This window comes from Carassius carassius, chromosome 42, assembly GCF_963082965.1.
Source record: "Carassius carassius chromosome 42, fCarCar2.1, whole genome shotgun sequence".
Classification (NCBI taxonomy): Eukaryota; Metazoa; Chordata; class Actinopteri; order Cypriniformes; family Cyprinidae; genus Carassius; species Carassius carassius.
This window is the reverse complement of record NC_081796.1, coordinates 15975525-15994238: the sequence shown is the minus strand read 5'-3', so window position 1 is coordinate 15994238 and position 18714 is coordinate 15975525. Positions and strand designations below refer to the sequence as shown.

At 33.8% G+C, this 18714-nt stretch overlaps 1 protein-coding gene across 2 annotated transcripts in view; it reads right to left on the bottom strand.

Annotated features, from left to right (window-relative positions):
• The window catches only part of LOC132123818 (phosphatidylinositol 3,4,5-trisphosphate-dependent Rac exchanger 2 protein-like), a 141764-nt gene that overhangs the window by 80642 nt on the left and 42408 nt on the right, over positions 1–18714 (bottom strand). For both annotated transcript variants that reach the window (XM_059534496.1, XM_059534497.1), the window contains exons 7-13: positions 16082–16215; positions 15868–15971; positions 9838–9987; positions 8782–8926; positions 4429–4529; positions 2164–2267; positions 2010–2059 (exon numbers count right to left, since the gene is read on the bottom strand). In XM_059534496.1, coding sequence (XP_059390479.1) covers positions 2010–2059; positions 2164–2267; positions 4429–4529; positions 8782–8926; positions 9838–9987; positions 15868–15971; positions 16082–16215 — 788 coding nt within the window. The remainder of the gene's footprint in view (positions 1–2009; positions 2060–2163; positions 2268–4428; positions 4530–8781; positions 8927–9837; positions 9988–15867; positions 15972–16081; positions 16216–18714) is intronic.

The window sequence follows — 18714 nt, the reverse complement described above, 5'->3', positions numbered from 1 at the left end:
TACAAGTTTAAACATGGTTGGATTAGAATGCTGACAGCATGCAAATTACAGGTTTACAAGATTAAACCATTCTGCAAAAGGGAATTCAGTACCGGTCGAATACACCGCTTTAGTAAAAAAAAAAAACATTCACATTGGTATCTTTGGTCAATGAGTTGCATCTCATGCTGTTTCTTAAGTGTCTTGCCACTGGCATTGCATATTTAAGATGGTATGTCAAGTTAAAAATAGTTTGATTTAAAAAAAAATGCATTTCAAGACCCTATGTTCTCTAAACAAACACGGTTCTCCATTCCAGTAGAGGTCAGCAGGTGACTCTCAGCTCAGTTTGGTCCAAGAATGGGTCAAATGGATGCTTTGTGGCTGTTTCCAGACCACAGAAAATTAACTGGACCAAAGATTTTCCCATGAAGCCAAGAGTCTCTTGGGGGACACTCATTGTGCTAGGTCAGAAAGCTATAGGGCCCACACCCTACAAACTCACACACACTCAACTCCAAACTTAGCAGCTTAAATTCAGAGAATTTCGAAAGAGAAACATCCCCATTCCATTTTTACACAACCAAACACTTTCAGATGACAGGAAATGTGCTCTCAAAGGAATCCTCTCTCACATGCTGTGTATGATGATTTCTGTACGATTATAGAAGGATTTGTTTTAATCACAGACCACAGGTGTGAGTCTGGACAGGCCTTGCCATGATTTAACCGCTACAGACATAAAGCCAGTCCTTTCCTCTGTAGCTGTACTCAAAACTGTCAGCGTGACAAATGAGGGTAAACAGCATTACCACAGGCAGTCATATGCCTAGCAAAAGAGCACTGCAATATGTAGGACAAGTGTGTGCAAAGTCAACCAAACCTTTCAAATCCTTTTCAGTCTCCTGATTTTGGGCATTTGGTCATTTTTAAACACTCTTAGATATTCACTTTCTTTTACTTTTTTTCTACTTCTCACTGTTATACAGTGTGGCTGGAATGTTAGTCATCCTGGAGTTCGGGCGCAGAAGAGCTGTTATATATATATATATATATATATATATATATATATACACACACACACACAGTATATATACAGTATATGGGTAAGGCGGGGGTGTGAAGCCCTTCCAGAGCCCCTCCAACCAGCAGGAAATACCAAATAATTAAACTAGAGCTGGATTCCCCAATTATAGCTTTGCACGGAAGACATGCTCAGTACAGGGTACAGAAATATGGGAATGTATGCATTCTTAAGCCCTACTTGGACATAATTGTTTCTCATGGGGATGTCAGTAAAAATGAATTTGCATGGTTTCTAGGTGATAAAACTCATGAATTCAGAAGGCAATTTGTTCAGAGTGGAGGAATGGGTTCCTACAAACCATTAAAAATGGTCTTTGTGTGGTCAGTCACATGATTGTCAGCTCTAAACAAAATGCCAGTTACTGCTTGGAAAATTATTAAATCATACTAAATTATGCCTTAAATTGTTAAAACCTTTTAGATATCAACTCGGGTTCCCACACAAAATAAGCATTCTTTGCTTTGACAAAAACTTACATTTTTATGCAATTTACTTTACAGAAAATAGCTTGCAACTCTTAAGAATGAATTTATGGGATGGCATATTTCTAGTACAATCCTAAAGGCCTTCAACAACGATTGTAGAATTTAGCATAAATTGGGAAAATGAATCCATCTGATAATCCGAACATTTAGGGCTTCCACTCTGATTACTCAGATAGGAGCATGACACAACATTGTGTACAACTCCACAAACTAAAAATAAGACAGTGTTTACAAGATGATCATGTTAGGTGCCTAAACATACATAAAAATAGAAATAACTGAACCAATTATGGACAAAAAAAAATATTTTTCTCAGTTATCAGCCTTCAGTTTTTTTCCTATAGGTGCTATCTTTAGAGTGGAAGGAGAAGTGACGGGGTGCGAGCGAACGCCCCTGGCAGAGCTGGTGTGACTAGATACAGCTGTAATGAGGTGGAACTGAGCTACTGGCCCCTTACCTGATCACTGGTGTGAATAAACTATGGAGCCGGCAGAACAGCCTCACACCCTGAGGGGAAGAAGAAATTTGTTCTTGTATGCCAAACTTTTCCAAAACGCAGAAAATGACAGAGAAAAACTGGCCATTTAGCAGAGCATGGCTGCTTGAGTTACCTTGGAGATAACATCCTGCATGTCGCTGCGAGGGTGGTATGTGCCGTCATCATAGCGGAACCTATAGAGCACCGGCTCTGGCTTAAACTGGTGCTTGTCTGTAACTGAAATGAGTTCAAGAGTGTGGAGATTAAATACAGACTAGAACAAAATGCATCCTAATAATAAGTCTCCACCTAAATGTATGCTTACACTATTATTCCAAAGTTTGGGGTAAGTACTATTTTTAGTTTTCAATAAGAAATCAATACTTTTTATTTAGCAAAGATTCATTCAATTTATCAAAAGTGACAGTATTTACAGTTACAAAAGATTTAAATTTCAAATAAATGCTGTTCTTTTGAATTTCCTATTAATCCCAGAATCCCGATAGATAAAAAGTCTCATGGTTTGCCACAAAAAAAATATATTGTTTAACATTTTCTTGAGAAGCAAATCAGCATATTAGTATTATTGTAGTGTGACTCTACAATTTTCATAGTCATGAAAATAAAGAAAACTCTTTGAAGGAGAAGGTGTGTCCAAACTTTTGGTCTGTACTGTATATTACAATAGAATATTTTTAATTGTAACACTATTTCACAATATTAGCCTTGGTGAGCCAAAAAAATAAATAATATTATTTCAAATGAAAATATTACTAACTATGAGAGCAATAATACTAGTAAAGTTATTTTACATGCAGTCCCACAAAATAATTACATTGTACTTTAAAAGTTTTGTGAATTTTTTACACAATATATGTAATTTATTTCAATTTATTAAAAAAGTATTTGTAAATCCACTATCAAAACTGTCCAGCATGAGGGGAGCTTTGAAGATGAAGCATACAGTAGAGAAGGACCAGCTGGTCATGTGATCTCAGAATGATGCAGCCCGCTTTATGAAGAATAAAACCGCTTTTATAAGGAAACTGATAAGACTGGACCCATTTTGTAATTTAAAACATATCTGCCAAAGGTAAAAGTAACTTTATTCACACTTTTTTGCATTTTTCATTAGCACTTCAAATATATAGAACATTAATTAACAATGTAATGTAAAGATTTAAAACATATGACTTACTCTATTTTGATTAATTCTACATGTAAATGGTGACAGAAATGCTATTTAATTAGGCTTACTGAATATCTTTGTTGGTATTATAAAGTTTAACAACAATGGAACTAACAGCTACAAAACCTCTTAAGGACTTTCAGAATCTCTCAGTGGAATTGAGATGTTTTCAGCTCCATGAAAGCACAATTGCAAGTAACACTAACATGCTTATGAAAAGTATTCCTGCTGTTTCTGCCAAATTAATTCATCCTCCTCAGCGAACTTTCAGCAAAGGCTTAAAGATCTTTCTCACCAAAGCTGCAAATGCGGGTAAATGGACAGAGGGCCATAATGCTCAAATGTATTCCTCCCTGTTAGGAAGCGGTGAAGTGAAAAGTGATTTAGCATAAACTCCTGGCACAAACCAGTCTGTCTCCTTTAAGGAAAAGAAGGTCTATACGGTGAGCATGCATTAAGCAGAACTGGAACCACCGACCAAACAAATGACAAAAGAAACAGAAGAAGACCAGCCATTTCCCTCAGTATTAAACAAACAGCAGGGTGTCAAGGGATGAATATTTGTATATAAACATAGACAAAGTTATAAAAAGCCATCTGCTCTTTAAGCCTCCCCGAATTCCTCAGGGCTTGAGAACAATGATGTCAGGGCTCTTGAAATATTAAGAGGCCTATGTGTCCAATCAGCCATATGCATTAAACAGATAGTTCACTGTAAAATGAAAATTATGTCATAATTTGCTTCCACTCATGTCATTCCAAACCTGTATGACTTTTTTCTTCTTCTTCTGTGGAACACAAAAGACTAAATTTTGAAGATTGTTGGTAACCAAATACTTTGACTTCCTTATTGGCAAAAATACAATAGGGACCCAATAGTTACTCAAAACTGTTTGATTACCAATATTCTTCTTTTGTGTTGCATACAGACTTAAAATGACATGAGCGGGAGTAAATCATGACAGGATTTTATTTTTGGGTGGACTTTACCTTTAACATATTAATAAAGCACAAACAGTGATGATGAAAACTCAACTTACTATTTGAGTAAGCAGGCATGAAATGAACTTGATGATAATCAGGCACACTGGTTTTGACTGACGACCAACGCCCTTTAGTTCAATATAGTGTATTGCATTTTCTCATATTTATAAGTTTAGCATATATGTTAAAATAGAAATGATGGCACAGAATGGAAATGGAACTAACCGTGGTGGATGATGCCGTTTTCCAGAAGAGCCTGGCCCAAATAAACCCCTTCCTCAGGATTATTGGTCTCTCCGATCTTCATCAGCCACGAAACAAACTCACTAAGAAGAGAGAGACAGAGGACATAGAAATAATGTGAGGACTAACAAAGAGGGACGGACAAATTATATGTTAAATTAAATTATATATAGCAAAATCCATTATAATCTTTCTTTCTTTCTTTTGCCAGTTAAAGCAAAGACCAGATACAAAATGGAGGTCTTGTCTTTCTCTTTCAGATGAGATCTATCCATCATGGAGGTTGCTGTATAAGCCTCCTATCTCTAAGAGATGTGGGGATATTCAGTGGAGGATACTACATTGTATTATAGCCACAAACTCTTTTGTGTCTAAAATTAACGAGACTGTTTTGCCAGTATGTCCTTTTTGTAATGCTCTTGACAATGTGTTTCATATGTTTTGTGAGTGTTTTAGACTTATTTTCAGTATTGGAGAAAATGATTGTAAGATTGGGTTTTACATTTACCAACAGTTTATTTATTCTGGGTTGCAGATATAAAAGGTCTTGGTAGCAACAGTGTACACTTGCCCATTTTTAATAGGACAAGCTAAACTTGTTATTTGAAAGTCTCATCGGTGTAAAAATTCTGGTGAAAATGTGAATATAGTAACTGTTTAAGTCTTTAGTAGAGTCAAGAGTGGTGATTGAATATACTTATAATGTTCTTTATTTTGAATGGAAATGGGGTGTTGGGGGGGCTTTGGTGACTGTGTGTGATTCAGGCAATTTGGTTTTTAATTGGTAATGGTTTAATTATTTTGATGTTTGGTTAGGATTTGTTTTAAACTTGTATTGATTTATATAATTAACGTGTTTTAAAAGTCAAGTCTTTCTTTTTTTTCTTTCTTTCTTTCCGCTGTCACTTTCTTTCTTTCCTTCCACTGTCACTTTCTTTTTTCTTTCTTTATTTCTTTCTTTCCACTGTCACTTTCTTTTTTCTTTCTTTCTTTCTTTTGTTTCTTTCTTTCTTTCCACTGTCACTTTCCTTTTTTTCTTGCTTTCCAATGTCACTTCTTTCTTTCTTTCATTAAGCTGTTTCTTTCTTTCTATCTTTCCACTGTCACTTTCTTTTTTATCTTTCTTTTTTTCTTTCCACTGTCACTTTCTTTTTTCTTTCTTTCTTTCTTTCTTTCTTTCTTTCTTTCTTTCTTTCTTTCTTTCTTTCTTTCCACTGTAACTTTCTTTATTTCTTTCTTTCCACTGTCACTTTCTTTCTTTCTTTCTTTCCACTGTCACTTTCTTTCTTTCTTTCTTTCTTTCTTTATGTCTTCTTTCCACTGTCACTTTCTTTCTTTCTACACATCTATTTACTATCCATCTATCAATCTATCTATCCATCCATCCATCTATGAATCTATCCATTTATCCCCTTTACAATGGAGAGATTAGAATAACATTTTTTTTACTCCTTTTGTATTTCTCTCCTACTCTTTTTCAATCTTTGTCTGGTTTCTTAAATCTTTTTCTCCTGATAAAGCTAACTGACTGCCCTGTATAATTTTGTAATTTTGCTGGGTAAAGCCACTTTCTCAGTGGAGGATATCTGATTCTACTCCCAGCACTCTTCCCGGCTCTCCTTCCCATCCACCTCTCCACAAAACCAAAACGAACATGGCAAGCTCCACCAGTGTAATCCTGCGGCTCTTCCCAGAGTCTATGGAACCTGACTGTGATACAGCATGAGAAACATCTCAGACTCCAGTAGACCTCTGAGGTTTTAGAAGACAGAATTTCTCTAAAATGATACCAACCTTAGGTCTGTATTCCAAAGCATTCGTGAATTACAACCATTTAAGTTTGGATAATGCACTTTCACTGACTGAATGAATGATGGATATAAAGAGATAGAAACAGAAAGAGAAAAATGGCAGTGAACGAAATGGATAAAGAAAGATGAACACAGAACAAGACAGAATGTACAAATGTAGAGTATAACATCAGCACAGCCTCTGTGACAGAATTAGATACAATGATAGAAAGAGAAAGAGTGAAAAGACAGGAAATAATGCAGGGTTTGTCATTCCTCTGTCACTTTGGTAATTGCTTTCAAATTGTTACCTGAATTTCTGCACAATTGAACTGTACATCACACCACGGTTTACTGAAATTAATTCCACCAGATCACAAAGACTTTAATCAAGAAACACAAATGTTCCAGTAGCTCAAGTGGCACATGGAACTATTGGTAGAATTGGTGATATAGTGTTAATATATATATATATATATATATATATATATATATATATATATATATATATATATATATATATTAACTAAGCGTGAATTTAAGCATCATAGTATTACAATATGTACTATAGGATATAGTTAAATACTTGTTATGAAATATGCTATCGGAAAAAAATATATGAACAAAATAATAAATTCTCATTATAATAAAGGTAGTATTTCTCAGATTATTGTGAGATGAAAATTACTGGTTCTAACAAACACAGAAAATAATTCTACATGTGCAGATAGAAAATCACCATTATTGTTAATAATAAAAGAGGAAAAGTCCATAATGAACATCACCTGATAAATATCCAATATTGACTAAAACTGAGATCAATCCTTCAATCAATCAATCATGGATGCCTAGGTAACATACTGTACACTAATAAATGTGAACGCACTGTAAATTGTTTTGGATAAAAGCATCTGCTAAATGCTGTTTGTTAGTCCTGAGTGAGAACAAAAGAAAATACATAATTTCTTTGAACAGCTTGATCTAAAAAAATGGAGTTTAATTAAATATAGTGAATAATATCCTTAAAGCAAGTGTTTTAATGAAGTCTGTTTGTTAATTAAGAGCTATCATTTTCTAAAAATTCAATACTCAAGAGATTAAGCAAAGACAGAGACACTTATTGCAAGGTGAGAACTATATGAAAGCAGAGCAGAGTGGAATTATGTTAAAAAAGTGAGAGCATAGAGATACATGAAGCAAACAGAGATGAGATTGGTCAAAAATATTACTGGCTGTGAATCACGCTTTAAAATAGTAACAGGAACCGGTGGTCAGATCACTACAGCACATTCATCCAGAAAGAGATACAGTATATTTTCACTAGATATTATATAAACAGAGACGCACAAACCACCCACTCATGAACATGATCTGCTGTCTGTGATCTCTATCCTTAATGAATCCATTACCGCTCCAGACCTCACTGTCTGTGTGCTGTCTGGGGAAAAAAATAATTTTACAATAGAATCTGGCCACAACTATAAGCAGGAGCCTGTTTTATTATCATTTCCTTTAAACAGGTAAATCCCAACCAAAAACGGCATTATATGAGTGGCTGAGTGTCACAGCATCCTGTCTTATTTTAGTGAATGGGGGTGTTGTCGTATTGACATCTCAAATGGTTTCAATTATGAATGCCAGCTGCAGAGACTTCTGGATTGCCAGTCGATCTGAGTTAATCTGAGTTCAGCCTGAGGATTTCCTCAGTGTAATGCAGACACTTACATCTTCAAAGCTAGGCATCAATATTTCTAGCAAATCAAACTCAAAACAATGATCACTTGTGCAGAAACTTTCTATGTCGTTGAAAAAAACTTTTTAAGTCAATATTCTAAACTCTAGGTTAACTTAATCCTGGGTTATTTGGTTTAATGTTTTCCTAGTTCTTAATTCTTTGAGTAGCCAGTTTCAAAGGTTTCATGTGAGAACCCTGGGTTAACCTTCTTATTTGCATATTTATGAGGGATTTATCATGTGGATTTGTTTTAATACCTGTTTGTCTAAATATATGTAAATGTTGCCAGATAAATCTACTCTGGTTTAAATCTCACGTTTGCTGTAACTGTTTCCCTAAACTGTTGAATGTAAACGTACAGCATGAATATTTAATGAGGCAAACATTAAGGCAGTTTATGATTGGTTGGCTGATACTAAACTTCATGTTACATTCTAGAACAAAAGACAGATGGACTCTATAGAAAGGACAGATTTAAAAGAACAGAAATGGACGGATAATAAAAGTGATCCTGACATAGTGTTTGAGATCTATTTATCATGTATAGTAGCCTAAGATCTGATCACCCGAATGCTGTTCATCTCTAACTCTATTATACTGCACTGCTCTGTTATTTACGATGTTCATGAAATGTTATGTGCTCCGGTCACTACAGTCACTTCCACAGCTACACACTCTCATTCTCAGGATGTCACTCACACATCCGTAATACTACAGGTCCCTGGCCCCTAGTGTAATCTCTCCTGGAGTCTATTACAGCCATTATCCACACACCGACAGAGCACAGAGAGATGGCTCTTGCTGACCTACCTTCCAAGGAAGCACTTGGGGAAGGTGGTAAGTTTGCGCTTTCGGTCTTTAATCAGGTGGCCCTGTTTACTCATGAGGTTATAAAGCTTCTCGCCTTTCTCAGATATCATCACCCAGGTGTCCTGCTCCATGCCCAGTCTCAAAGCTGGAAAAGCAAATAAGATAGAGATTGCACCCAGAATTACTCAGAATGTTTGTATATGTTTATGTGTTGTATATTTAGCACAGTGTAAGTACGTGTGTGTGTGTGTGTGTGTGTGTGTGTGTGTGTGTGTGTGTGTGTGTGTTTACTGTGTACTGTATATAATGTGTCATTCATGTTAACTACTGTAGTTAATTAATGTTAACAAATGGAACCTTACTGTAAATATTTCCATTTATATTTATATACATATATATGAATACTGTATACGTATATATATATATATATATATATATATATATATATATATATATATATATATATATATATATATATATATATATATATATATATATATATAAAATGTAAATTATTGTAAATAAGTTATGATGTTTATCTCTATTATATGTTAAAATAAAATAAATTTAATAGTGGAATCTGTATTAGTATTGACAATACTGACTTTATTATAACTTTGTAAAAATGTGCTATTATATTGCTATTATATAGATATTATCTATTATATATTTTCTTTATACTGATTCTACATTAAGTTCAGGGTCCAATATGTCAAAATATAATATAATATAATATAATATAATATAATATAATATAATATAATATAATATAATATAATATAATATAATATAATATAATATAATATAATATAATATAATATAATATAATATAATATAATATAATATAATATAATATAATATAATATAATATAATATAATATAATATTAAATTAAAAGATAATATTATTAATAAAAATAAAGAATAATAATTACAAAACAATTGCAATTACAAAATCTGACCATTAAAATAACAATTTAAGACTTTTTTTACTAGTAGTACACTTAATGCGCCTAATGTATATATATTATTTCAGCAGGTATTATTACATCACTCACTTTTTCGTCTTTCTCTCTCTTTTAAAATGGCCTCCAACCAATCCTGCTTCTCTTCAGGCGTCTTCGCCATGCAGACGAACCACTTGTTCTTCGCTGTGTTGTGGATCTTCCAGCCGTTGTTCACAATGTTCCCGCTGCTGTGGTAATCCGCTAAGGAATAACACACACAAGTAATCAATGTCTGCCTGTTAGAGACGCCTTTATAGCTCTCCTAGGCCACTTCCTTGGATTTTCCAAAACATATTTTCTTTTGTCTGTGTGGCCCGTTTGTGTACATGTGGCATAACCAGCAATGTTCTCCGTTTCGCATTCTTGCGTTCCCTCCACATTTGTATGCCAGGCTATCTATCAAAGCGATCCAGATGACAAAATGGATGTTCTTGGCCATAAACAAAGCAGTGTGAACAACGCATGAGAGCAGTAAAGTTCAGAGCAAGTGAAACATTCTCACATGAAACAGGCAACAAACAAAACAGCCCATGAATGAAATAGATCACAGGCAGGCGATGAATCGATTGCTCTAATTACAAGGCCGTGAAGAATCGACATGCTATTTGAACAGTCCTGAAGAACAGGCAGGAATTAAAAGCCATCTTGAAGCACTGATTGCATCAATGTCTCAAAGGAACAAAATCCTTTAGAACTCTTTTGCAACTTTCAAACAATACAGTGTGTAGTGTTTTAATCATTTGCATGCATTGTTTTGGGATAAGTACTTCTCTACATTGTACAGCTCTTTACTTTGCAAGTTGGGTTGTCATTATCATGATGATTAATTGTAAATAAAGCAATTATTTAAATGATATTTTATTATAAAGACATTATTTGGCAATAATAATAATAATAATAATAATAATATAGTATTAGTATTAATGCATTTCTAATAATTTGTAATTATTTAATAAATTATATGTGTGTGTGTGTGTGTGTGTGTGTGTACACAGGTGCTTCTCAATAAATTAGAATGTTGAGGAAAAGTTCATTTATTTCAGTAATTCAACTAAAATTGTGAAACTTGTGTATTAAATGAATAATAATAAAAATAATAATAATAATAATAATAATAATAATAATAATAATAATAATAATAATAATAATAATAATAATAATAATGGTTTGTTGTTAGATGATTTTATTTTATTGTATATAAACGTGTATATATATATATATATATATATATATATATATATATATATATATATACATAGTTCAAAAAATAGTAGTAAATGAATCAATAAAATATTATTATTATTATTATTATTATCATTATTATTATTATTATTTTTAATATTATAAAATGGTTGTTTTGAATGTTTTGTCATGTATTGTATTTTTGTCTGAAAATCTTTAGGTTTATGTATGGTAAATCTGTTATGCCCTAAAATTTTTGCATAAAGTTAATTTATTACATAAAGTGAAACAATGCATGTTACAACAAGCAAGATCCGACAGAGCCTAATTCTGAAATACCAATGAGAACAAACACAGCATTTGTGCAAAAAACAAATAAGGTGAGATGTATTCATCAGTTTCTTTTCTCATGCAATAGAAATGGGCCGTTCGTTCGGAACCATAATCAGTCAATCTGGGCGCCTGTGTTTCCTTCCCCCATGAATGGCCTGTGAGTTGCAATGATTACGCATCTCAATTCAGCACAGGAATTGGATAAATTACAGGCATCCATCTGTATGACCGCTGGTGGGATAATGACAAAACCGTCAACATCTTCCTTTAATTCAACCAAATCAATTTCCAATAGCTCTCAACTTCCATATAAAGACCTATCAGTTGTAAAACCACTTCATTAGCCCTTGCAATTTTTTTTATTAATTATAACAGAACACTATGAGCTTTTACCTGAATATTATTTTATAATTTAAACTGAAATGCAAATCAAAGAGAAACTCTCCATCTATGGCTTAGAGTGCACTTTTACAGCTGCGCACAGGAAGTCTCCATCAACCTAACAGCTTTCATTACACGCAAATAATAGTTTATGTCTGGATTTGACACGGAGCCATTGGGGAGAATGGGAAAACACCCGCAAGCAAATTCAGCGGTGCTGGCTTTGTATAGATTCCATGGACTGAAACCCATCCATCTCCAGAGCAGCCAGATATTAAGTCTGCCAGGGAGCAAATGATTGCTTCTACAAATATAACTGATAATCAGGGCTTCTCCATCGCCAAAACACACTCCACTCAAGAGTTCATTCAAGCACTTGTCATCCTGCCCAGAAAATGACATTTTTCTAACCTTTAGCTATTAAAGTAGTTAAACACTTTACCCCACTCGCTTTGAAACTATGAAGTGCTATAGATCCACTGTATAGAGTTTAGTGTAGTTTCCCCCTGAGGGTGCAAAGATTATTCAGTTATTTTAAAACTAATGGATGGATTTTCTAAAGCCAATTCTGTTTGCTGTCACATGACTTATATGAACCACTTTTATGGTGGTATTTTTCTTTTCTTTTCACTTTTAGAGCTTAATAGCCCTAGTACCCAATTACTTTCATAAAAAAAAAACAATTAAATAGCCATAGTCAGGGGTATTATAGTTAACTAAAACTACATTAAAAACAACTTTTAAAACATTTACATTAAATAAACAATCAAATAAATGAAATAAAACATAAAAAGTAAAAAATATCTAAAATAAAAATTTAAAAAACTGTATATATATTATATATATTTATATATATATATATACAGTACAGACCAAAAGTTTGGAAACATTACTATTTTTAATGTTTTTGAAAGACGTTTCTTCTGCTCATCAAGCCTGCATGTGGTTCCCACTGTGAAGCATGGAGGAGAAGGTGTGATGGTGTGGGGGTGCTTTGCTGGTGACACTGTTGGGGATTTATTCAAAATTAAAGGCATACTGAACCAGCATGGCTACCACAGTATCTTGCAGCGGCATGCTATTCCATCCGGTTTGCGTTTAGTTGGACCATCATTTATTTTTCAACAGGACAATGACCCCAAACTATGAAGGTAAATCAGTAGCAAAATTCGAGAGGTTGAAGATCTGATTTTGAGAACTTGTCATATTAATATTTGTATTTGTAAGTTAAAATTTACACTCACAGCTCTGATGTGAAAAGCTGAATCTTTCAATTTGCACACACAGACAATGATCAAAACACCCGTGTTTTGAATTGGAAGTTGTAGATTAATAGATACAAATGTGTAGAATGACATACACACATGTTTACGACATATTTACTTTTGCACTTTACTTCAGTTTCGCTGCACAACGTCAAGTCGGCACTTACAACCTCTCAGATCTGGAAGTACAAGTTCAAATCCTAGCGCTCTGACTTTTGCTACTCTTTTTGTGGTATTCTGTTGCAAAACTCACTTGTGCACTTGTATATGCAGATGTGAGAGAGCAGAGCTGGGGGCGGGGCTTTGGTGCGAATGAAGACATTTTATTGGTCGATGCCCGACCAATGAACAATGCCAACTGTTTTCACTGAATATCCTTAGCTTTGACAGGATTTTAAGACACTGCAATCATTTTGCCATTCAGGTATTATCTAGTAGACAAATAATGCAACATATTTTATATGTATATCCCACTGCATATCACTCTACCAGAGTTGCAATAGAATGCTGTTTTTATTATTTTTATGTTTAGTAAAAATAATTTTAACTTCTTCATTGGGTTAAATTCCTAATTTGCTTGTCAGTAATGAACCTTTTTAAATGCAACATTATTATTATTTTTTTTTTTTATATAAAAATCGAGTGTTTAATAATGTCTAAATGTACATTAAACAGCAAAACCTAAAAATAAGCACTTATGATCAGAAATACTGTTTTGAACAACTAGTAGAGCTAAATACATGTATTTATTAAACATCAACAAGGCCATCTAGTGTTTAAGCAATGGAATTGCATATGAATATTATCTTTCTGGCCACCAAATGCCTCTAATTTAAAGCGTGCCTCTTTGCACTGGAATTTAAACCTAAATACTACAGTTATTGTAGTATAAATAATAACCATATTAGAAAATGTTATATTTCAAATGGTCATTCATGGACCATAATTATTGCGCATATTATTTAGTACCATGATCTCTTCAAATTAACTAAACAGGACTGAGTTAACATGTAGTACAGTTATTTTATTGGTTAAAAGTTACACTTACTTGTTTAGTCACATTTTAACTGCCAAGGAGGAGTATGAGAACATAATGCTGTTCCATTTTCCAGTATAAAATGCTATTGTAACGCATAGTCATTAGTCAACGTAGTTATCCATGCATAATCAATGAACTTTAAGTGTTGCAAATTACTAGAAATCGCTGCAAATATAATGAAACTGCTGTCTGTCCCAATTAATACATTTCAAGCATATTGACAAAACGTTTAGTTTAGTACTATTGATAGCTCCATGAACCACGTGACCGCGTGGCGGTGAGATCAAAGCATGCTCTGGTACAGCGAGTTTACTCTGTAATATGCAGTGGGATATACATATAAAATATGTTGCATTATTTGTCTACTAGATAATACCTGAATGGCAAAATGAATGCAGTGTCTTAAAATCCTGTCAAAGCTAAGGATATTCAGTGAAAACAATTGGCGTTGTTTATTGGTCGGGCATCGACCAATAAAATGTCTTCATTTGCACCAAAGCCCCGCCCCCAGCTCTGCTCTCTCACATCTGCATATACAAGTGCACTAATGAGTTTTGCAACAGAATACGGCAAAAAGAGTAGCAAAAGTCAGAGCGCTAGGATTTGAACTTGTACTTCCAGATCTGAGAGGTTGTAAGTGCCGACTTGACGTTGTGCAGCGAAACTGAAGTAAAGTGCAAAAGTAAATATGTCGTAAACATGTGTGTATGTCCTTTTCTTTGTGTGAATGTCATTCTACACATTTGTATCTATTAATCTACAACTTCCAATTCAAAACACGGGTGTTTTGATCATTGTCTATGTGTGCAAATTGAAAGATTCAGCTTTTCACATCAGAGCTGTGAGTGTAAATTTTTACTTACAAATACAAATATTAATATGACAAGTTCTCACAATCAGATCTTCAACCTCTCGAGTTTTGCTACTGATTTACCTTCATACCAAACACAACTCCAGACTGTGTAAGGGCTATTTGACCAAGAAGGAGAGTGATGGTGTGCTGCGCCAGATGACCTGGCCTCCACAGTCACCGGACCTGAACCCAATCCAGATGGTTTAGTGGTGAGCTGGACCGCAGACAGAAGGCAAAAGGGCCAACAAGTCCTAAGCATCTCTGGGAACTCCTTCAAGACTGTTAGAAGACCATTTCAGGTGACTACCTCTTGAAGCTCATCAAGAGAATGCCAAGAGTGTTCAAAGCAGTAATCAAAGCAAAAGGTGGCTACTTTGAAGAACCTAGAATATGACATATTTTCAGTTGTTTCACACTTTTTTGTTATGTATATAATTCCACATGTGTTAATTCATAGTCTTGATGCCTTCAGTGTAAATCTTGGTCTGTACTGTATGTATGTATATATATATATATATATTACATTAATGTTATAAGTTAAGTTTATACAATAAATATTTGAACTGCTACTATGTAAAAGGAATACTGCTGTAAAAAAAGCACCTTGTTGAAAGTGTTTGCAAACCAAATGTTATTGTACTTTTGTTCTTATAGAAGTACTTTAAAATGAAAATAGTGCATAATACACAAGTTTTGAATTTGAATTATTCGTTTCGTTCATAACAATGCGATTAATTGCGAAATATTAAAAAATTGTAGCGTTGCCCAGCACTAATTTATATATATATATACATACAGTATATGCACACACACACACATATATGGCTTTTAATGTTGAATTGCTATAATTAATGCTATCTCTGTAATGAAAAATAAAAATCCATTTAAAGATGCCATGAATTTCCGATACAATAATTAATACATTGAGTCAATATTTAATATAATGCAACATTTCTTGTTTTCTTTTAGCTTCATATAGTTAAACACTGATATTGATTTGTAATGGCATGAGGATGAGCAACACACACCTGTTCCATCATCCACATTCTCCACCTCCATGACCTCTGTGTTGATCCGGCCTCTGAACAGGTAACGAGGACCCTCATTGGCCGTCTTACTGTTTTTTAAACGCCTGTAACAGAGTGCAAGAACAGAACCATAACTCTGAGCTTCTCCGTTATCTCATTAAAAACCAACACAGCTGGCAGCTGAAAGATTTGACAGGTGAAAGTGAAAGCTCACTTGTTCTTCTTTTTACAGTACACCAGCAAGTTGTCAAAGAGGAAGAAGATGCGTTCCTGGATGTTCCCTGCAGATATCTTCAACAGAACTCCCTGCTTGAGCATCTCCGTACAGCAGTCTGTGATGTTGGAGCCCTGAGTGTGGAAAATAGAGCAAAAAAGGTTAAAAAGTAATAATAATAATAATAATAGTAATAATAAAAACAAATTGTATTTTTTTTGTAACAAATTTTTATTTGCCAGAAATAAATGGTTATACTTTTTATTTAAATGTATTTTTATTAAAATAAAATAATCTGAGTCCAGCTGGTTTTGAAAGAAGAGTCAATATTATTTTAGTACAGATTATAGTTTTATAGTTTATATTATAGTTAATATTTTAAATTTGATTTAATTAGCATAATTCCATTGTAATATATATATATATATATATATATATATATATATATATGTATGTATATGTATGTGTGTGTGTGTGTGTGTGTGTATATATATATATATATATATATATATATATATATATATATATATATATATATATTTTTTTTTTTTTTTTTTTTTTTTTTTTTTTTTATTATTAGTGCTATATTTAGTTTTAGTTATTTTAGTAGTTAAAGTCAAACTAATCAAACTGAGAATGTTGCATTGGCAAATATCTAAAATAAAATGTACACTTTTTATTTTATATTTTATTTCAGTTAATGTTTATTTTGTTTCAAGTAACAAGTTTTTTTTATGGTTTTAGATTAGTTAACTTCTAAAAATTGTATTCCCTGTTCTACAGCTGCCATATAAAGCCTTACATTTTCCCCTTTATTTGTTCATGGAAGTGGTCCATCCCTTATACTGCAATGTCCCACACTTTGTCTTGTTTCCCAGAGTGTTCTTAGTCCGTAAAGTATCATGAATACTGCTTCATAAGACCTGCTGTGAAGGACACACAGCTGCGACGGAGGTCAACAACAATGAACAACCAGCCGTTTCTGGACTCTACTGTGGAAAAACTACTCTCTCTGATCCCATCTCCACCCACAGCCTGTGAGAGCAGATAACCTCTTCCTCTTCCTTCAAATCCAGAACACATATTAATGAACTGATGTATTTCACATTTAATGAGTTCATGATTACGAAGCAAATCTTAGATTCTTTGCTTTCATTGTAGGTGTGCATCCAATCAAAGGCCTTGTTTCCTGGACATGAAGTAACAGGAAAGCAAAAGGCCAGTAATGAAGCACAAAAGGCTAAGACAGAAATAGCAACTGCTTCCAAAAGGTCACCGTGTCCTTCATTAAAGCGGTTTTGGAATGGTCACTGCACTCCGAACAGTACGTACCACTAAATGGTGCACATAAAGTTCCCCATAATATTATAAAGTGACAGCTCTGGCCACACAGACCAAATGCATATAATTTCTCGCCTACCAGAAGGGTGTGACGGACTTAGATATGTGTTACAGACAGAAACAATCTTGCAGGGAAATTGTAGATCTTAAAGCAAAATTCAGTCAACATCATTTTCGAAACCCATGTCTGTCTGTTCTAAAACATTCCACTATATTTCCCTTTTAAAATCTGACCGCCTGTTTTTCATTGTGTGGTATGTTTTATAATGGTTGATTTGGACAGAGAAACCTGGCTAGGATCATTTCAACACGCACCCTGAATACTAAAACAACAAAACTTTGTTTTGCTAAATTTCTTCTTAAAACACAAGGACATGTGCAAGGCTGCTAGGATCAAATGCAAAAGTTCACTTCGTATAAAAATAGTTGTGGTCATAGCTGTTTAATCTCTATACATGTGAGACTTGAACTTATTACGACTGCTTACAAATTCATTAACATGCATTCTTGAATATGATATGAGTCAGTGATTCACGAAGCAGATGGGTAAACAGATTCAAAAGAATGTAAGCATGAACGCTGTCCTCTGTATCGCCATCTGCAAAATACTGTTAAAAATAGATCCAAAGCCTGCTATGAAGTGTTCATTCTGAGATTAAACAGGGTTGAGGCTAAATTTGAGTGCTACAGGATGATGTACGTGAGACAGTTAAACTCAACAGTCGTCTGAGAGACTTTCATGGTTATCACACTGACCACAAGTGTTAACTCAGTCTAGTGCCACCCAGACTTCTGGACTCTGTTGAAATCGTAAATAAATAAATAAATTAAATTAAACAAAAGTGCCATCATTTGCTCTACCTACATGATTTCCTTCTTCTGTGGAACATAAAAATATTTATTAGGCATACAATGAAAGTGAATGGTACCAAGACTGTCAAACTCCAAAATGGCAAAAAAACACCCTAAAAGCACTGTAAAATTAGACTATTTGATTCCTACACCCCAAATGTTCTGACATCATATGCTAGGATTTATTGAGGAAAATACTAGTCATTATTCAGTGCCATCATTTTCAAATCTCATTCATGTTCCCATATTACTGTATGTCACACCAAGTTTGATGTCTCTGCTTCCAAACATCAAACGTTTTCATGTGATACATTTGAATATGTACATATGCAAATGAGACTAATAAGCTACAATTCAAAAGTTTGGGGTCTAAAGATTTTTCATGTTTTAAAGAAGTTGTCTTATGTTCGCCAAGGCTGCATTTATTTGATCAAATATAG